Here is a 23,112-nt window from a genome sequence, read left to right on the forward strand (position 1 = left end):
CTATATCAAATTAACATATTTAAGACCAAGGGAAAAAGGCAGGCCTTTCCTAAGCAAACAAAGCCAGAAACTTACCTGAATAATTTACTGCAGTCTTATAACAGTGAAAAGCTCCTTTTCAAATAGAGAACTGCCCACTGACATGTATGTCGTTTACACATTGTTACATATTTCATATTTATTGTCAACATATATTTTACTTTGTAGGCTGGCCTTGTGGTAAAACTACTAATGAAACTAAATGGACAGTTAATGCCCACCGAAAGAAATTCGTGAGAGGAAAGCAACTGATACTTAAGCCAACACATTTTGTAACGTAGATTTTTTCCATGAAAGATTTCTTAAACTGTTACTTTTAACAAGGTATTTAGTCTCTCGTGATGTATGTGTATACTATCACATTGTACAGAATCTGTACTTATGTTTGGTGTGTAATATACCAATTAGTTTTATATAATATCTTCATAAGCTAATCTAATTTTTAAGAGAAACACACAAAAAGGTGTAGATTGATAGTCTGTATAATATTAGACAAAATAGTAAGCTTTATAAAAAGTTATTTTTGATAAATGGTAAAGAATTTAGAGTGGAATATGATGAAATTAAAATATAGCTTTGCTGCAACTTTCTGTTATTTCAAAATACACTGAGAGTCAACATGATTTGAATAAAGAAAATGTGTTTTCCACTTAAAGCATATATAACACTTTATTTTGATGTATTTATATTGCCTTTACATTGTAAGAAGTAGATCACCGAATATCTGGTTGTTTTATTTAGGGGAGTACTGATGTCATACGAGGGGCTAACTTGATTAGTCTGCTGTTTAATAAGCTTAGGAATTAAATTAGTCTTTCCAAGTTAATAGAGTGATGAGTTCTAAGTAAGTTCAGAGATACAATAATCTTATTTAAAATTACCCTACAGATTGCAGATAATTTTTATATATCATCATCTATTCTTCACATTTGCTTCTGCAGTATTCTTAATGGTGGTCTGCTGAGCTTTATTAAAATTAAGACTATGTGGTTAAGTAATGAAAAAGCCTGATTTATCTTTAATTCTGATCTAAGCACTTTTGATTCTACAAAGATAGTACTCTGTTCAGTTTCATCCATTCCAGTGGCCTTGACTGTTACCAAATATCCTATAGACTCCCAAACCTAAAATTTCAGCTTCAACCTCTCTTCTGAACTCTAGATCTTAATTTCCAATTTCCTACCATTCTAACTCCACATATACAAGGAACATCTGTTTCATCATAGCTGGAAACAGAATTTGTTTCCTCTGCTTGCTCCATTCTATCCTTATCCTTGTATTCTCTGTTTGGTAAATGGCATTATCAAATTGCATACAGTTGGTTAGCCTGGAAATAAATCTTGGAGTGGTCTGTAACTTCCCCTTTAATCACCCCACACATTCCACTTAATCAAGCTCTGTCAAATGTCTTGTGAGTCTTTCCTATTCCCTTCCTCCCTGTTTGCATTGCAGCCACCCTAGTTCAAGTCTTCGCCATCTGTTCTTGGGCTCATTGTGGCTTCTGGCTCCCTCAACTCAGGCTCTATACCCTAACCACCTATCTGCCACGCGGGTGCCAAGTTAACCCTTCTCAAGGATGTGATTATTTCATTATGCTCTGAAAACTCTCCTCACTGCATCTAAAGTTAAATTCCAGTTCGTTAGTATTGAATACACTAACCTGCTTATCCAGATTGATTTCTAACCATTTCTCCCACGCTTATCCTATACTCCAACCCAGTGTTTCCCAACCCTGGCTCTGCAGTCATGAGGGGAGTTTTCATAGTTTATGACTCAGTAATTAAAATTAAAGGGTGGGGCCCAAGCATTTCTGTTTTTAAAGTATCCCATGTGATTTTGATGTATAGCTTAGGGTTTAGAACTGCTGTTATAACCAATTTTAACTAGAAAACAGCTGAATGCTTTTCACTTCACAGAGGGAGGTGAGGATGCAATGATGCATCAAACAACTCCCTGCTCCGTAGAATGAAGTGTGCCCTGCTGGAGTCGTACAATATAGTAGCCCTGAGAGAAGGGAAGAAAAAGCTATTAGAGTAGTATGGCTGCTAAAAGCTTAAAAATTTATAGCATTATAAAGTTAATTTTCAAAATTAAGTATTGAAAAAAAATTCATCAGACCATAACAGACCAGAAATAAACAATAAGGGGGAAATGCAGACAGCTTTTAACGAGTGCCTAGGATTGTGCAGGCATCATATGAGCACTGGGGATAAAAGATAAGATAACATTTTCCTTTTCATCATTCTTTTAATAAATTTGAGTGCCTTTTATGTGCCAGGTATCTGGTGGTAAGAAAAATAAAGTCCCTGCCTTCAAGGAGCAAGTTTAATGAGGCAAATATAAGTGCTTATGGAAGTAAGTTTATATATTTATAAACTGTGATGAAAGAAAAATAAAATGTACTATCTAAGCATAAAGAGGGAAACCTGACACGGTCTTAGAGATCAGGAGAGGCTTCCTGGAGCCGTTGCTACTTGAGCTGGCATCTGAGGAGCAAGCAGGAATGAATGATATGAAGACAGCTGAGGGGAAAGGAAGTGAGGTGAAATGTTATGGTTGGAGAATTGATGAGAAGAATGACAGTGTCCTCATTTTTAGCTAAGAGGTGAATTCAAACAGTTGTTTTTCCAAATCACAACAAATGAACTTCCATTGTAGAAATAAAATCAGAACAGATAACGCTATGCGCGATAACTGCATTAGGAAAAGGAAAATTTCCTGAAGAACCAGATCTTGTAAGATTAAAAGCTGCCAAAATTGACCCTAGAAAAATTAGACTTGATAGAAATATTTAACAAAGTAAAGCTTCCCACAGTTCTTGACCAAATTTAATGGAATTACATAAATAAAATTTAGATTTTAATATGATCCTGAGGAACTTAATGACAAAAAATGTAATTGGAAGAATTTGATACATGCCCAAAACACCAGTTGATTAATTAATTCCTTACTTTATAATTTATGTAGAAAAAGACACTTCCAATGAGAATAGTATCAGTAAAATGAAAATGGGAAAAATTTAAATTGTTTTTGCTGTACTGTGTGTGTAGGAAACTGATCAAGAAATTAAACTGGTTTGAGTACATGCAAAAAATATTTCCTCAAAAAAATCTATCTGTGATGGTATGATTCCCATTTAACATTTGTCTTCATAAGGCCAGAATGCCTCTAGGGTCATTTCTGGTATTTGGAGAGGCAGGGATAGGCAGACTGAAAAGCAAAAGAGGAATAAGCCCTGGGGGTTCTCAGAAACCAGAGTGCTTCAGGCAAAGAACTATCTTTTGGACATCTTAGGGTATAGATGAGAAAAACAATTTCAGTACATTGTGCGAATTCTTTATGATAGGAGACAGTGCTGGTTGTTCAGAATTCACTGGCAAGGCACCAAGGATGAGCAGGAAATTAGGACTTACTTCCCCATTAGTTAAATAATGACTAATACATAAAAATGGTGCTTACTATATGGCTGGCATTGTTTGTAGCACTTTTAGATATATTTAATCCTTAAAACAATTACTTTGAGGCAGTTACTATTATTCCCATATAACAGATGAAATGGGGAGAGTTAAGTAGCTTGCCAAAGAACATAGCTACTAAACAGTGGAGCTGAGATTCTTAACAAGGCGGTCTGGATCCAGATATAAGTGAATCAGAAACATGATGTATAATTGTAATGAAAACGTAACAAGATATTTGTTTTCTATCTTTTAAAAAGCTTAGCAGCTAAACTTCCTAAAACAGTGATGTAAAGGTTTTTGTTTTATTATATTATGTAACTTGAGTACAATCTTATATGCAGAGGTTATGTTTTTTGTCTAAGATCACAAAACAAGTGGCGGAATCAGAATTCAAAATCTGGTAATCTGGCTTCTGAATTCAAACGTTAGTCAGGTAAAGGAGAGGTAGCTCAGAGGTTTAACATCCCCCCCCCCCCCAAAAAAAGACCAACTCTTGAAGGATGTTGTGCTCCCTGTTGATAAGCCATTGGAGCCTTTTGGACTTGACTAGGTCAGATTTGTGGGTTGAAAGATCACTCTGGGCCAGTGTACAGAAGGGCTTGAAGAGGTCTGAGCAAGAAGGTATATGGAAAGAAATGGATTAATGTTTTGGACATGAGGAATTAGGAAAGAATAAGAATCACAAATGATTTCCCTCTTTCTGTCCTGGGCAACTGGAAAAATGGTACTGTATATGCTTAAGATAGGAAGGGAGGAGGAGGATTTGAAAAAATGTATTGGGTTCCTGGTGCCTAAGGGATATACATGTGGAGATATCCTGGCCTGAAGCTCAGAAGGCTCTGCAGGAGTGACAGTTGAAACTCCAGAAAAAGATTTAAAGCTACCCAGGATGAGAGCAGAGATGCAAGCCAAAGATTTAAGAAATGGACAAAGGTAGGGCAACCCACAAAGCATTTTTTTAGGCACATGGGTATCAGTATGGCACCATCCTGTATACTGCGTATCAATAAATTTCATATGGGCAAAAATTAAATATTAAAAGAGTCTTTAATATCACTAGAGAAAAACAGACTATAATCTATTTTACTGGTAGAGAGCACATTCATTTATGGATTTTTTTTTAATGGGTATCATGAGAGATAGGTGTTTAAAATGCATTTAAATATACACAATAAAAAGGAACGCAAAAGAATCAGGGAATTTAGAGCAACTGGAATTCCTATACAGCTATTAGAAATGCAAAAGTGGCACAATCATTTTGGAAAACAGTCTGGTAGTTTTTTATAAGTTAAATATACACCGCATAGGACCCAGTCATTCCACTCCTAGGTATTTATTCAAGAAACAAAAACTTATGCTCACACAAAAATTTGCATGCAAATGTTTATAGGATACATCTTTTATTTTTTCATAATTCATAACAGCCCCAAAGTGGAAACATCCCAAATATCCTCCAATGGGTGAGTGAATAAACAAACTTAGATACATCCATATGATGGAGTACTACTCAGCAACAAAAAAGAATAAACTATTGATGAACAATGTGGATGAACTTAAAATGCACTATGGTAACTGAAAGCCAGACTCAAAAAGTTACATACCATAGTATTCCATTTAGATGACATACTGGAAGAGGCAAAACTATACAGTCAGAAAGCAAATAATGATTATCAGAAGTTAAGGATGGATGGTGGGGAGGGGATGTGAGAATATGAAGGGGCAGCATAAAAGAATTTGGGGGAGTAAAAGAACAGTCCTATGTTCTTGTTATGATTGATAGATACTCAGTGTATTTGTCAAATCTCACAAAACTGTACATCAAAAAAACTTTACATAAATTTTAAAAGTACATGAAAGAATCAACTTGCTATACAAGTGCTGAAAATTTATCAAAAATATGTGTATTTAATGGAAATATAAATCAGTATTCAAATTCCAATGAGTGGTAAAAGAAGATTCACAGGTTATATGTTCAGAAATGCAGATAACTAAAAAGTGGGAGAATACAAATTTTTGCTAACAAAAATGCAAAACAACCTTATTAAAATAGTGAAAATTGTATGAAATAGTAACTAATTACATTAAGAAAAATCAATGACGGCACAGGACAAAGACAACATATGAGAATATATTTTGATAGTACTGAAATTGGCTTAGTCTTCTAGTACAGCCATCTGGAAAATGTTTACTCCCCTTGACCTGATAATCCCACATTGAGGACTGTCCAAGGAGTCCACTACCCCCACTTTCTCGTTTGTGTGCTTTACTGGTACAGTTTCCCCTACTTGCCAAGGGAGTAAACCATTTGTGCTGCAGTTCAACAAGGGAAAAAGTAATAGTTCTCTAATATTACTGTAAAACTGGAAGAAAATTGTACAGTTAAAAATAATATATACCCAAGGCAATTGCTTTTAAAATAAGTCTCTGCCAGAGCATACCAAATGCTTTAGTTATTATAGGATCATGTAGTAATGCCATTAACTCAATTATATGAGCAAATAACACATAATCTCAAAGCAGTTGTCAGTGAACTGTTGTTGACTTTTGGAATATGCTATATGATGTTTTAGTAACATGCCTTCCAAGCTATATTTTACAGATGCTGATGATACTTGTTTGTATTTACTGAATATATATCAGTAGGACAGTGAAAGGGAAAGAATCTAAAATAGCAGGTCATATGCAAATAGAAAAATGGATAAATTTTTCACTTAAGTCAAATGTGCATCATTTTTCTTTCTGGATTGTTTGCTTTCAATTAATATTGAATTTAATTTTGTACATATAACCATTAGGTAGAAGAAAAGACAAATCTGGAGTTTTAATTTTTTTTCAGCCATTTCACTCAAATAATTTACTGTATATAGTTAAAAGTTGGATTTTAATTAATTTTATCTGGACTTTGGCTTACTTGTTAAATTACTTAGTATCTTAAAGTATATGGATGTTCACACACCACTTATTATTTTATGTTGTGTAACAGTTTAAAGGCAAGACATAAAGTGGCATACAATACATAAAGTGGCAATTAGTTTTCCCTCTTAGTCATAATCAGTCATTGAAATGAATGAAAAAGATATCATTTATCACTTACATTATTGTATAAATGAGGAAATATATAGAAATAGAAATTTTCCAAGATGGACTAAACACTATTATAGGAGTTACCATTTAAAAAATAAGTTTTTGAAACTTATTTTCAAGTTCTGAATAAAATTTGAGACAATTCTTAGGTAGAGATAATCCCAATCTGCTTTCTAATGTGGAGTTTAAATCACAAATCAAAAACTTAGTATTTCAGCTCCCTAAAAGAAAAGTGATGGCTGGGAGAGGAGAAGGATAAGAAAATGACCTCTATTCTGAAGACCAAAGATAATATAAATTTTAATATTAAGATTAAAAAGCTTTATCACCTCTATTTTATGCTGAGTAAATAAGATAAATATATTAAGTAGCAGTTTTTAATACCCTTGATGAGACAAACAAATAAAAACCAGACTTCTGGACACTAGGAAATTATAATTTCCAACTGTATGGTATGGACATAAAAACAAACACATAGATCAGTGGAATAGAACAGAGAGCCCAGAAATAAACTCATACATATATGACCAGTTAACCTGTGACAGAGGAGCCAAGAATATACAGTAGGGAAAGGACAGCCTCTTCAATAAATGGTGTTGGGAAAAATGGACAACTATATGCAAAACAATGAAACTGGACCACTATCTTACACCGTACACAAAAACTAACTCAAAATAGATTAAAGACTTTAACTTAAGATCTGAAACCATAAAATCCCTAGATAAAAGTACATTGGGTAAGCTTCTTTGTCACTGGTCTTGATGATTTTTTATTGAATTTGACACCAAAAAAAATCATACATACAGGCATACACACACAATGGAATATTTCTCAGCCAAAAAAAAAAAAAACTTGCTATTTGCGACAACATGGATGATACTTGAAGGCATTATGCTAAGTGAAATAAGCCGGAGAAAGACAAATTCCACATGATCTCACTTATATGTGGAATCTTAAAAAATCTGAACTAACAGATGCAAAGAACAGATTAGTGGTTGCCAGAGGCAGGGAATGGGGGGTGTGTGTGTGTGTGTGAAATGGGTCAAATGGTAAAAACTTCCTGTTAAAGCATAAAGTCCTGTAGATATAATGTACAGCATGGCAGCTATAGTTAATAATACTGTATTATATATTTGAAAGTTGCTGAAGGACTAGATCTTACAAGTTCTCATCCCAAGAAAAAAATTCTGTAACTACGTAAGTGACATGTTAACTAGACTTATTATCATTTTGCAACATATACAAATACTGAATCATTTTGTACACCAGAAACTAACAATGTTATATATGTCAATTATATCTCAACTTTAAAACCCACCGGCTTCTGGAACACCTGCAAATTATGTTTTTCCAATTAGTCACCAAGTTCTTAACTCATTAGAAAATGACAGCTTGCAAATCCAACCCACAAAATAGCATACTAAAAGGCTACACATTTAGAACTATTATATAAAAAGGACCCTCACTGCTTTTCATAAATTTCTAGCAAGTTAATTGCATTCATTATCCAACTTTAAATTCCAAACTGGAATTTGGTGGTGACGGGAGGGGTTGGGAAACTATGGGAAAAGCTGTGGGCCAACCACCCTGATAACCAGAAGGGCTATGGCTATTCACCAAGGCAGCAGCATCCAGGCTGAGGGGGAAGTGCCCTACTCTGCAGACCAGGGACCTTGCAAATGAAAGGTAAGCCTTTGACATGAGTCTATGGATAACTCTTTGAAGGTTTCTTGTTAAACTGGCAGTTAAAGGACATTTTAAACATAACTTTTATGTGTGTTTAATGTGATGTGATGGTGTTCACCAAAATTTATGAATGCAAGTGGCATTTTTAGAATACTTTATTTCAATTATGGTAAAACACTTGGTTTACTCAATTTTGTAACATTTTAAATATTTCTATTAGTAAGCCAAGGAAGATCCTTTTTAAGTTTTCTATTTCCCTTTCTAAAAGCTCTATCATTTTGTTCTTTAATTATATCCTCATTTTCTACAAATACTTCCTGTTTTTTCTTAATTTTCCTTCCTGTATTTTTCATAAACACTGTTTTGTTTATTTAGGCTAGGACTAGACTATTGTAACTTTTCCTTGTCCTGCTGTTTAGATGATGGGAGAAGGGATGTCACAGTCACCCCAGGAGCTTTGTCAAAGCTCAGCCACCTCTCCTGCCTACACTTATTCCCCAGTACTCTTCTTGGCAACTTCAAAGGCAAACCCGCCTCCTGATCAAACTCCTCATTGTCTCGAGCATCCCTTTAAATAGAGGTGCAGCCGCCACCTCCAAGAGATAAACGGGCTCAGTTATTTCTGAGCTCCGGTTTCTCACCTTCATTCAGCCTGGTTCTTGGTCTGGGGGCCCGGGCGGGCCTGAAGAATGTCCCAGGAGTAACCCAGACAAAAGAGGTTGGACTCCAAGAGGCGGTTTGGTCGAACCAAATGAGGTGGTCCTCCACATCACTAAATGCTATTTTCACTGCGCCTGTATCGACTGCTGTTCACGCCGCAGGCAGGAAAACCAAGTTCGGTAGAAGCACCTCGGAGCACGACTATCCATGAAGTCAGACTCGGGCTGATTAGCGTGGTGGGAGCCTCCGAGGCCCAGAGCCCTGGCCAGTGGCTGTCCATCCTGGGTGCTCGTTAGAATCAGATGTCCGGCCGCCCCCGACAAATTAAATCATAAACTGGATCTCCCTGGGAGATTCAATGCTAAACCAAAGACCCAGACGCGCGTTCTCTACTCTGTACACGGCGGCCGGCGCGCGTCCCTCCTGGCGAATTGAATGGAGGCCTGGGCCTCCCCCCAGGTGTCCTAGTGTGACCGGGGGCCAGCTCACAAACGCGCTGGCGCGCGACGGAGCCCCGGCCCCCGGCCACTCGCCGCCGGCTCAGGGTCGCGCCAGCACGGGTCAGCAGGCCGCCGCCATCGCTGGAGTCGTTGAATGCTACCCCTCCCGCGCGCGACTAGCTGCGGGAAGACTCCAGGTGACGCCAAGCTCTGACTTACTTCGGAGACCCTCTAAGCCAAACCCAGGTTTTCTCCTCCTTCCATTTCCCTTTAACACCTGCAGCTCTGCATGTCCTCCCTTTTCTCCGTGCCCCAGGGATACCCACCGCTAGCGTGTGTGCATCCTGTCCCACGTTACTTTAGCCTCTGTTCAGTGGCCATTTTTTTCACACTCTAGGAAACAATTTATCGATGCTGCACGATATAAAAACGTGCTGTGGCTCCCTGAATGCCCATGCCTTTCAGATATGTAACAAATTACATTGGGTGGTTGTTCAATATTTAGGAAAACAGGTGGGATCTATTTTTGTTTATCACATTGGTAATATTTGTTTTTAAATTAAGCTCGCAGTGCTTGTGAGAATGAGGGGAGACCATCTTGTATACATTTTTAGAGTGCTTTTTAGTTGTGTGTTATCAGCCTTAAAAATGTTGATGGGAATTATTTGATGGCATATCCTTCAATGGAATATTTTTCAGGCATGAAAGATAAACTTTTCAAATATTTGATTTCAAATCATGGTATGTTAACTACAATTTATATTCTGTAATGAAGTAAATATTTCATATCTGTACTGTTCAATAAGGTAGTCAACAGCCAAGTGTGGCTTCTTAGCACTTGAAATGTGGCTAGTATGACTGAGGAGCTATATTGGAATTTAAACAAATTTAAATTGAAATAGCCACATGTGGTTAGTAGCTACCATACTGGACAATAATGAAAGGTCTCAATTTTTTTTGTTTTTTTTTTAAATAAGTATGATGTCATCACTGTTTATCTATAAGAAAGGAAAACCACAGTTGCTTCTCCAGCATCTATTCTTCCTTTGGGTTGTTCTATCTCCCTGATATGTATGTATGTATATGTGTGTGTGAGTGTGTGTATACACACACACAGATCTCTGACTCAGTGTCTCTCCTCCAGAACCACTTCAAACTGGGTTCATGGCCAATCTTTGGTATCCACACAAGGAGACAAGAATAGCCCTTCTTTAATTCTGTGTCTTTTAAAACCAGCCCTTTTGTTACACAGTAATGTGAATGTACCTAAAGCTACTAACTATATACTTGTAAAATGGTTACAATGATAATTTTATGTATATTTTACCACAATAAAAACAAAAACAAATCCCTTTTACAAGAAAACCACCAAACACCTGGGGATAAAACTACCATACACCATAGTGACCCATCAAGATCATAATCCCATGTATGCCATGCTTACTGAAGTCCTAGGGCTAAAGCTACCTGAAGAAGGCAACCCCACAAAAGCCAACTGCACAATCTGGGCTGTGACAAAATGCCCAGGTCAAAACTCTATAAGGTTATAAACCATGAGATCTCACCACTCCAGAGACTTAATTTCTCCACTGGTATTTATTTTTCAAAGTGTTCCAGCAATGCACCAGGTGTAGCAAATTGTGACCAAAGAATAACACCCTTTCTTCCCCTCCAAGTTCTTTATCATTAAATATAATCAGATAGAAGGGAGTCAAAATATCATATTTATTACTAATAAAGCAGTTTAGAGAGAATGGCTTTGATCTACAGCTAAGTGGACTTATAATAATTCGTCATTGAATTTGACATAATTACTATGCCATCACACAGTTGGACAACCTTGGCTTCCCCATCAAGTATGCAGCCCTCTTATTCTATGGAAGGCAACTAACTAGAACACAGATCTTGCAGGTGGAAAGACCCGAAGGAGGGAGCCCCAAAAAGCTGAGCTGATCAGTCATCCAAGACTCCTGTGTAGAGATTACATAATGGAGATGAGGCTCAAGGCCAACAGCATTACACATCCTTCCACATGGGAACCTGAAGCCAGGAGAAAGCCATTACTTCCCCACATGTCTCAAGAGGAAGAAAAAAAAATTGGACACACCAGTAATAAATCAAATTAATAAGACATCAAAAAGCAAATTTTACAGATGCTTCAGATGCCCATAAATGTAAAATGCTTCAAGAAATAGGTAATTAGGATGTTACCCAGCTCATTTTACAAGTGTAGTATAACCTTCCTTGACAGTAAAATTGGGTAAGAACAGTAGAGAAAAGGAAAATTATTAGCAAAATTACTAATAACATAGGCATAAAAATTCCGAGTAAACGTTACATTTAATTCAGAAATAATTAAAAAGCAACATATCATGACCAAGTTTGATATATCCAAGAAATGCCACATGTTTAATACAGAAAATCTATTAATGTAATATGCATAGGACTTCCTTTCAAGATGATAGAGTAGAAGGAGCTGGAGCTCATCTCCTCTCACAGACTCACCAAGACCACGACTAACTGTAGAACAACTCAATAAAAAAGACTAGAAACTACCAGAAAGGTTCTTCTGTAGCTAAAAACTTAAAGCAGAAACCATGATGAGATAGGTAGGAGGGGCGGACTCTTGGTATAATTATGTCCCATACCCCCAGGGTGGGCGACCTACAAACTGGAGAATAATTATATTGCAGAGGTTCTCCCATGAGAGTGAGAGTTCTGAGTCCCATACCAGGCTCCCCAGCCCAGGGGTCTGACACCAGGAAGAGGAATCCTCAGAGTGTTGGGCTTTGAAGGCCAGCTGGGCTTGATTGTAGGAGCTCTGCAGGACTAGGGGAATTAGAGACTGTACATTTAAGGATCCCACAGAAAATCTCATGCTCACTGAGACCAAGGACAAAAGCAGTAACTTCACAGGAGCTTAGGCCAGACCTACCTGCTGAGTTTGGGGGTCTCCTGGGGAGGCGTGGGGTGACTATGTCTCACCCTGGGGGCATGGATGTGGTGGCGGACATTAGGGGGTGTTCATCTGAATGAACTGTTTTCCGGAGGCTGACATCTTCCTTGGACAGGAGCTTGGAGACTTAGCCCCACCCCATAGCCTTTAGGCTCCTTTAGGACGCCTCTAGCCAAACAACTAACTAGGTTGGGATAGATCCTCACTCATCAGCAGACACTGCCTAAGGCCGACCCCACAGCTGCCTCTAGACACACCGTTAGACATAGCCCTGCTCACCAGAAGGCCCTGCTCACCAGAAGGCCAAGGCCCAGCTTCATCCACCAGTGGGCAGGCACCAGCCCCTCACACAAGGAAGCCTGCACCAGCCACTAGTCCAGCCTCACCCACCAGGTGGCAGACATGAGAAACTAGAAAACTTTGATCTCACAACCTACGAAACAAGTCCACAAACACAGGCCGGAATCTATCCTTGGACCAGCTGGCTACAGGACCCTGGGTGAGAGAGGGGAGTACAGTGCTGGGACACATAGGACATGTCCTACAGAGGGCCACTTCTCCAAGGTGGATAAATGTAACTAACCTACAAAAATATGCAAATAGAAATTTAGACAAAATGAGGTAGCAGAGGAGTGTGCTCCAGGCAAAGGCACAAGATAAAATCCCAGAAGAAGAAATAAGTAATGAGCAAATAGGCAATCTACCCAAGAAAGAGTTCAGAGTAATGACTGTGAAGATGATCAGCAAGCTCGGGAGGAGAATAGATCCACAGAGCGAAGTTTATAACAAGGAGTTAGAAAGTATAAAGGACAACTAAACAAAGTTAAAGAATATAATTACTGAAATGAATGATACACTAGAGGCAGAAAAGCGAATCAGTGAGCTAGAACACAGGTAGTGGAAATCACAGCAGAACAGAAAAAAAGAAGAAAAGAATGAAAATTAATGAAGACAGTTTAAGAGACTTCTGGGACAATATAAAGCACACTAACATTCTCATTATTGGGGTCCCAGAAGGAGAAGAGACAAAAGGCCCAAGAAAATATTTGAAAAGGTTATAGCTGAAAACTTCTCTAACCTGGGGAAGGAAATAGCCACCCAAGTCTAGGAACTCAGAGAGTCCCGTTCAGGATTAACCCAAAGAAGAGTGCACCAAGACATTATAATTAAAACGTCAAAAAATTAAAGATAAATAGAGAATATTATAATTAAAATGTAATATGCCATATTATCAGATTAAAGAAATAAGACAGTTAACTGCTGTCATTCCTCCTATTTCACATGGTGCTGAAGGGCTTAACAAATGCAGTACCATAAAAATAAACAAGAGTCAGAGAACTGGATAAGAAGGAAGAAAAACTGCCAATATTTATACTATTGTCTTTACAGAAAATCCAGGAGAATGTATAAATTTATCAGGACTAATAAGAGAGGACAGTCAGATTGCTAGATACAAAAATCAACATGCAAAAATTAGTAATGTTTCCATATATTAATATTTTAAAAACTAAAAAAATGATACAGAAAGAGATACCATTCCCCTCAGCAAGAGACATAACACTATGTTATTAAATAGGAGGATGCAAAATCATAAATATATCACTTCTTTCTCAAATTAATTTACAAATTTAATTCAGTTCTTACTGAAATGCAAGCAAAATATTTTGTGGAACTTGACACACTGATTCTGAAGTTGATCTTGCTAGGTAAAGGATTGAAAATAACCACCATAGATTTGAAGACAAATAATAATGTGAAAGGACTTCCTCTACTAGATATCAAGGTTTATTATTATAAAGTTATAATCATAAAAACCATGTGGTATTGATGCAAACTTAGACAGATAAAGGAATAAAACTAAAAGTCCAGAAACAGATCCCACATATATACAATATATGATTGAGGTAACATTAGCAATCGGTGAAGGACCTAATCAATAAATTGTTGGAAACAACTGACTAGCATATGAGAAAAAATTAAATAAGATCCCTAATAATTTCCATATAGATTAAAGAACTGTAAAAGGCAAAACATAAAATGTTTTAGAATGCTGGGTATCTTTCTTTTGCCCCTTATATCAGTCTTTGCTGTATAACAAACTTTATTAAGCTCACAATTCTGTGGGTTAGCCATTTGGGGTTGGCTCATCTAGACAGTTATACTGATAGTCGTGTCTGGGCTCACCCATACATCTGGGATCAGCCAGCAGTCAGCTATGTCACTCTCGTCTGGGTGTTGGCTGACTAAAGGCTGGGATGACAAGCCAAATGTCTCTTATCGTCCAGTATACTAGCCCAGACTTCTTCACATAGCATAGATGGTAGAAGTCTCAAAAACTGTTGAGAGGATAGTTCTATAAGCTTCAGAGTCTAGGTGCTTTTCAAAACTCTGCTTGCCTTATGTTTACTAATGCCTCATTGGCCAAGACAAGTCACATGGCCAAGCTGAGATTCAAGAGATGGGAAACATTCAAGAGATGGGAAACATTTGTAGCCATTTTTGTTCTCTCTGATTCTGCTTCATTCCCCAGGGGGCTGAACTTGTATGGATTGCATCAAGTGTGTCTCATGCTCTTTGGCTTCCATTTGGGTTTAGCCAATAGGGAACTGCAGCTGGAGATAAGAGGAATGGAGGAGAGTGAGACTGGGATTTTATTTCCTGGCTCTCTTGCTGCAGCATATTGCTGCAGACTGACTGCTCCTTCATCCAAAGGCCCAGTTCCAATCAGGTGGCCTTTCTCCACAGAGCAGAGTCTGGATTCTCTATCTATATCTATCTATCTACCTATCTACGTATCTACCTACCTATCTACCTATGTATATCTCTCTCTCTTTCCCTCTCCTAGGATACAACATTATCCTCTGTGGTTTCCCTACACTCTACCGACACCTTTATAAATAAGCTCTCTGTTAAATTTTGAATGGATATTCTTTCCTGTGGAATTCTGACTGATATATACAATTTCTTTTTTTTAAGTTTGTTATTGTATTCATTATTTTTTATTTTGGTGTAGGGGGAGGTAAGTAGATTTGTTTATTTTTAGAGGAAGTACTAGAGATTGAATCCAGGACCTCGTGCATGCTAAGCATGTGCTCTACAACTTGAGCTATACCCTCCCCTCTAAGAATTTCTTAAATGAGGCACAAAAAAACAAAAACCATAAAATTAAAATATGACAAAACACATTGTGGAAGTAGAAAATTATAGACCCAAATACTTTGACTCAACCATAGTTGAAATTATAGTCAAAGCCATAAACCATACCTTTTGAGAAACTTGGAATAGAGATCATTTGGACACAGATTATTTTAATAACATTTAACACTCACTTAGAGCAAAAACCAAAAGTGTATTGATTAAACCCCAGTCCAGTCTGGTGTAGTTAAGGGTCTGTTGAAGTTAGATATATGCATGGGTGTAATATATTTAATATGTCTCCTTTTATGGACATTTATGTTATTTCTAAACTGTTACTATTACAATGCTTTTTGTATCTACTTAAGAATTCATTCTCCATCCTAGTATCATGAAGACATCCTCCTACCATCATCTACTTAAGAGTCTTATTGTTTTACTTTTCACATTTAAATCTATAGTCCACCTAAAATTGATTTTTGTGTATGGCAAGATAGGGGTCAAATACCCTTTTCTTTCTATTTGGATTCCCAGTTGACTCAGAATCAATAGCCATCCTTTCCCCATTGTCCTTACTGCCACCTTTGTGATAGATGAAGGTCCATATATGCATGGGTTCCATTCTTTTAATGTCAATCTTTCTGTGATCTTATGCTTTATAGTCATCTTTCATAAAATAGCACTATGGTTTTGTTTCTTGTTGTTGTTGTTTTTTTTTTTTTACACAGAATGACTATTTAGTCCATTCACATTTATTTTGATTATCAATATATTTAGACTGGATACACAGCTCCAGGTAGACTTTCACTGTAGTTGCCAGGAAGTCTATTCTCATCTTGTCATTCATTTGTAAATGTTCCCTCCCTTCTCTCTGACTGCTCTTGTGATATTTTCACTATTTATAATGTTCTGTAGCTTCAGGATAAAACTTTTTAGTTATCCGGCTTTGGATATGTTGTCCAACATGGATCTGTGGATTCATATTTTTCATCAGTTCCAGGACATTCATAGCCACTATTTTTTAAAAAATTGCTTTTGCTCCATTGCCTCCATCTTCTCCTTCTGGAACTATAATTAGATATATGTTAGTCCTTCTCATTATATTTTACATGTGCCTCATCATATTTTATATCTCCTTATCTCTTTTGACTATGTTCTGGATATAGCTTTCATATTTCCTGGTTCACATTTGTCCAGTTGTTCTAGAATCATTATTGAAAAGATCATCTTTTTTACAAAGTTCCAAAGTCCCATCTCCTTCATAAATCAGATATCCATAGGTCATAATCAAATGTCTGTTTCTGAGATTTCTATATATTCTGTTCATCTACTTGTATATTCTTGTACCAATACCATATCACCTTAATTACTGTAGATTCATAGTAAGTCTTGATATCTAACAAGCAAGTCCTCTCACCTGTTTTTCCTTCTTTAAGACTGTCATGACTATTCTTGGCCCTTTGTCCAAGTGCTTTTAAGAATCAGCATGTCACGTTAGGATTTGGATTGGAAATAAGAAATAAGGTTAGGATTTTGATTGAAATTTTATTAAATTTATAGATAACTTTGAAAAAAACGCACTCCATTTATCTAGGCTTTTTCCTGTTTCTCTCATTATATCCCATTTCTCTCATTACATTTTATAGTTACATTTAGTAGTATTTTTCTGTAGAAGTCTTGTACATTTTTTATTGGGTTTATTACTACATACTTGATATATCTTGATCATAAATAACACCTCTTTAAACTTTCATTTTCTAACTCCTCTTTGTTAGCATAAGAAACAAAATTGACTTTTGGATGTTGAGTTTGTATTCAGCAACATTACTTAATGCTCTTATGAATTCTAATAATTTATCTGTAGATGATCTTGTATTTTCAACATACATAATTACATTATCTGTGCCTAATGGCTTTTATGTCTTCTTTTGTAATTTCTATACTTTTTTCCTTGCCTCATACCACTGACTAAAATCTCCAGTACAATACTGAATAGAAGGGATGACAGAGGGCAACATTTTCTTGCTTCCAATATCATATGAAAGTTTTCACTGTTTCAGCACTAGGTATGCTATTTATTGTAGAGTTTTTATGGACACCGTTTAGCAGATTAAGGAAATATCCATCTATTCCCAGTTTGCTAAGTGTTTTCCTTAAAATCAGGAAAATCACTGAAATTTATCAAGTGCTTCTGCATCTACTGAAATGATAATGTGGTTTTTATCCTTTAATATCTTAATGTGGCAAAAAAATTAATTTTCTAATGTTAAAGTCAAACCTTGTATTTCTAGGACAGATGCAACTTAGTGACAAAATATTCACCTTTTTATGTATTGCTGTTTTAAAAAATATACAGGACAGTTTTATAATGTATAACTTTTTTTACATTTTTGCCTTGAGTAAAACTGGCCTGTAATTTTCTTATTCATGTTGTCCTCCTTAAGGCAACACCTTGATGTCAAGGTTCATGCTAGTCTCATAAAACATGTTGAAAACTTTCTTTTTCTATTCCCTTGGAGGGTTTATGGAATATTGAAACCATACCAGTTAAAAAAAAAGAATTTAGGAGGGGGATCAAGATGGTGGAGTAAGAGGACATGAAGCTCACCTCCCCCTACAAACACCTCAAAATACATATACATGTGGAATAATTCTCACAGAAAACCAAATAGATACTGGTGGAAGATCTCCTATACAGCCAAAACTGCAAAGAAGATCTCAATGTAACTGGGTAGGACACCCCCCTGCCCAGAAAAAAAGGCATCCAGTCGGGGCTGGTGGCCCCAGGAGGGATCTGTAAGGAAAAGAAAGTCTACATGGGTGGATCCTCACCCTATGGAGCCTCCTTGCTGGCTGGGAAATCCACTCCATTAGTGCTGGTGAAGCCTAGATGGTACTCAAGAGGAGTGCACATGTGCTGGCTTGGTAACAATTAGGGTGGAGAGAGGCTTGCACTGACAACTGCCACTTGGCCACACTTCCCAATCTGAAGGGGTGAACGCCTCCACATCACAAGCTGGCGAGCGATCAGGGCAAAGATTCAGTCTAGCTATGCAGAGACAGACTAGGGTGCCTGAGGTGTGATTTGGACAGAACCACAGAGACCATTGTAAGCACACACAAGGGAACTGTGGGTTGAACTGGGCAGACATGGTCAGCTTGCAAAACAGGCAGTGCAACAAGAACATGCAGCAGCTAAGTGCTGAATCTCAGACGACAGACCCTAGGCCGGAGTCTGCAGCAATTTCCCAGGGAAAGTGCCCTGGCTCTGCCCACTGCACACCACAGCTAAGCACCAGATCTGGGGCAGATCGGTCCTGGGAGATGTCTGCCACAGGTGCAGCCCAGACCATAGGTGGCAGCACAGCCACCTCAATTCCTGCAGCCACAACACCCTGACCCCCCAGCCCCAGACTGCTCCATACCACAACCTTGCACTAGATTTGGGACAAACACAATGAGACAGGGATGCAACCTCGGGCTGCTTCTGAGTGGAACTGGGGGTGCCTACACAGGCAGTGCATAGGTTTGCTATGACCAGGTGGACTTCACTTGCTTCAGCAATCACCTCCTCTGGGCATGGCACACACTCAAGGGCAATGGAGCCTGATCAAACCTGACCCTCAGGGCTTCTACTCCAACCACTGGGGAGCAGATCTCGCACCCAACAGGGCAGTGACAGCCACAGAGCAAAGAAGAAATCTCACTTCACATCCAGCACAGGCTCTAGACACAACACCAATCACACCCCTTATCAAAGGGACAACAGCCAGCACACTGAGGAAAGACATGGCTGGTATCCATACAAAAGCCAACCCTCACACCAAAAATATCAGACACACACACAGTCTACACAGGGGCAATCCCACATAAAAATACCTCTTCAAAACCACAGTTAATAACTATTTCTCCTAAACTCATAGACAGAAAAAGTTAAGTAAAATGAAAAATCAGAGGAACTACTCCTAATTAAAGGAACAAGAAAAATCCTTGAAAGAATAAATAATGAAACAGACCTCAACAGTCTACTAGATCCCAAGTTAATAAGTAGGTAATAAAAATGCTAAAGGACTTAAGAAAGATTATCGATAGATATCCAGATCATTGTAACAAGGAACTAGATACTATAAAGATGAATCAACTAAAATTAGATAATTCAATTCCTGAGATAAAAACTAATCTAGAAACAATGAATAGCAGACTAAATGACACAAAAGAACACATAAGTGATCTGGAAGACAGAATAGTAGAAATCACACAGTCAGAGCAGCAGACAGAAAGACAAAACAACAACAACAACAAAAAACAATATATGAGATTTATGGGATAATATAAAGCATGTCAATCTATGCATAATAGGAATTCCAGAAGGAGAATAAGGAGAAAAGGGGATCAAAAATGTATTTGAAGAAATTATGGCTGAAAGCTTCCCAAACTTAAAAAAGGAAACAGATATTCAAGTATAGGAAGCACAGAGGGTCCCAAACAAAATGAAACCAAATAGTCCCAGACCAAGACATATCATAATTACAACAGCAAAAGTTAAGAGAGGATTCTACAGGCAGCAAGGGAAAAAACACAGACTCAGTTACAGTGGAGCCCCCATAAGTCTGTCAGCAGATTTCTCTGCAGAAAATTTGCATTTGCAGGCCAGAAGGGATTGGCATGATATATTCAAAGTCCTGAAAAGGAAAACCTGCAAACTAGGATACTCCATTCAGCAAGATAATGATTTAGAATAGAAGGAGATATAAAGAATTTTTCAGATAAGCAAAAACTGAGAGAATTCAGCAATACTAAATCTATCTTAAAGAAATATTGAAGGGTCTTCTCTAAATAGAAAAGAAGCAAGAATCTATAGTAAATGGATAGGCAATAGGAAAGGCAAATATATGAAAGAATTGCAGATCACTTAAATAAGCCAGTACATAGATTTTTAAAAATCGAAAAAAAAAAGATTAAAAGTGATTATAACTACAATTAACTGCAAAAGTATTAGCATGAAGATGCGAAATGGGACATCAAAATCACAAAATGTGGGGAAGGAGAGTATAAAAATGTATATCTTTTAGAATGTATCTGAATTTGTACAACTATCAGTTTAAAGCAAGTAGATACAGTTATAGGTCAACATACTTGAAAAACAAGGAAACCACAAATCAAAAACATACAATAGATCAATAAAAACAAAAAAAGAAAGAAACATAGGCATAGTACAAAAGAAAATTATCAAACCATAAAAAAAAAAAGAAGAAGAAATGAACAAAAAAGAATTACAAAAATAACTGAAAAACAAGATTTAAAATGGCAGTAAGTACATACCTATCAATAATTACTTTAAATGTCAATGGACTAAGTGCGCCAATCATATGACACACTGTGGCAGAATGGATAAAAAATGAAGAACCTACAATATGCTGCCTACAAGAGACACACTTCAGGGAGAAAGACACACACAGACTGAAAGTGAGGGGATAGAAAAATATATTTCATGCAAATGGAAATGACAAGAAAGCGGGGGTAACAATAATCATAACATACAAAACAGACTTTAAAACAAATGCCATAAAGAAAGACAAAGAAGGACATTACTCAATGATGAAAAGCTGAAAACTGCTAAATTCAGAAACTAGACAAGGGTGACCACTCACCACTTTGACATAGTATTGGAAGTCCTAGCCACAGCAATCATACAAGAAGAAATGAAATGTATCCAAATGGGAAGATAAAATGTAAAAATGTCACTATTTGCAGATGACATGGTATACTATAGAGAGAACCCTAAAGTCACACAAAAACTCTTAGAACTAATCAATGAATTCAGCAGAATGCAGAAATCCATTGCATTTCTTTACACTAACAATGAAATACCAGAAAAAAAAAGTAAAAAACCAATCTTATCTAAAATTGCATCAAAAAAAATCTAGGAATAGACTTAACAAAAGAGATAAAAGACCTATACACGGAAAACCATAAAACACTGTTAAAGGAAACTGAAGATGATTCAAGGAAATGGAAAGATATTCCACGTTCTTGAGTTGGAATAATTAATATTGTTAAAATGGCTTTGCTATCCAGAGCAATCTACAGATTTAATGCAATCTTTATCAAAATACTCATGACATTTTTCACAGAACTAAAGCAAATAATTCTAAAATTTATATGGAACCACAAAAGACTCAGAACAATAAAGCAGTCCTAAGGAAAAAGCACAAAGCTGGAGGCATAATCCTTCCAGGCTCCAGACTATACTACAAAGATACAGTAATTAAAATAGCAAAGTACTGGCACAAAAACAGACATGTGGATCAATGGAATAAAATAGAGAGCCCAGAAATAAACCCACACACCTATAGTCAGTTATGCTACTACAAAGGAAGCAAGAATATACAATGGAGAAAAGACATCCTCTTTAACAAGTGGTGTTAGGAAAGCTGGACAGCTATATGAAGTCAATTAAATTAGAACACTCCCTCACACCATGTACAAACAAAACTCAAAATGGTTTAAAAACCTAAATATAAAACATGACACCATAAAACTCCTAGAAGACAACATAGGCAAATCATTTTCTGACATAAATCGTAGCAACATTTTCTTAGATCAATCTCTCAAGGCAAAAGAAATAAAAGCAAAAATAAATGAATGGGACCTAAAACTTTTGCCCAGCAAAGGAAACCATCAACAAAACAAAAAGACAACCTACAGAATAGGAGAAAATATTTGCAAACAATGCAACTGAAAAGGGGTTACTATCCAAAATATACAAACAGCTCATACAACTCCATATTGAAAAAACTACAACCCAATCAAAAATCAGCAGAAGACCTAAATAGACTTTTCCCCAAAGAAAACGTACAAGCACATAAAAAGATGCTCAACATCGCAAATAGAGAAATGCAAATCAAAATCACAATGAGGTAGAGATATATATATATATACACAAACACACACATATTTAGATACACAATGAAATATTACTCAGCCATAAAACAGAATAAAATATTGCCATTTGCAACAACATGGGTTGACCTAGAGAATATTATGCTTATGAAATATGTCAGATAAGGACAAATATATGACATCACTTGTATATGGAATATAAAAAATAATACAAATGAATCTATATACAAAATTGAAACAGACCCACAAACTCAGAAAACAAACTTATGGTTACCAAAGGAGAAAGGGAGGCAGGGAGGGATAAATTAGAGGAGCATGGGATTAACAGATACAAAGTACTATGCATAAAATAGAGAAGTAACATGAATTTACTACATAGCACAGGGAACTATATGCAACATCTTGTAAAATGCATATTGGAAAATAATCTGAAAAATATATATAGCTGAATAACTTTGCTGTAACTTGAATCTAACAATACTGTAAATCAACTGTACTTCAGTAAAAACAAATTAACAAATAATAATAAAAATAGAATTTAACATAGGGAGTTGTATAGGCAAGTACTGCAGAACTGAAAAGGAAAAGGGGAACTGCAGGAGTAAAGAGATAAGAAATATAGGAGAAACTACCACCCCAAGGGATGAAGAGACAAAGGGAAGAGGCTGGGTTATTGAAAACCACAAACTTGGAGGAGGGACCTACAGAGATGGGATCCAGACCTCTGAGGAGGGGTGCTGCCTAGCTATGC

The 23,112-nt window shown here is 36.9% G+C and overlaps 2 protein-coding genes across 8 annotated transcripts in view; one reads left to right on the top strand and one right to left on the bottom strand.

The window, feature by feature from the left end:
* Nucleotides 1-620, top strand: part of KRIT1 (KRIT1 ankyrin repeat containing) — a 32,233-nt gene extending 31,613 nt beyond the window's left edge. For all 7 annotated transcript variants that reach the window (XM_031454877.2, XM_064487582.1, XM_064487579.1 and 4 more), the window contains one exon: nt 208-620. In XM_031454877.2, coding sequence (XP_031310737.1) covers nt 208-276 — 69 coding nt within the window. In that variant the 3' untranslated portion in view covers nt 277-620. The remainder of the gene's footprint in view (nt 1-207) is intronic.
* The window catches only part of ANKIB1 (ankyrin repeat and IBR domain containing 1), a 206,799-nt gene that overhangs the window by 157,671 nt on the left and 26,016 nt on the right, over nt 1-23,112 (bottom strand). The window lies entirely within an intron of this gene.

This window comes from Camelus dromedarius, chromosome 7 (assembly GCF_036321535.1).
Source record: "Camelus dromedarius isolate mCamDro1 chromosome 7, mCamDro1.pat, whole genome shotgun sequence".
Classification (NCBI taxonomy): Eukaryota; Metazoa; Chordata; class Mammalia; order Artiodactyla; family Camelidae; genus Camelus; species Camelus dromedarius.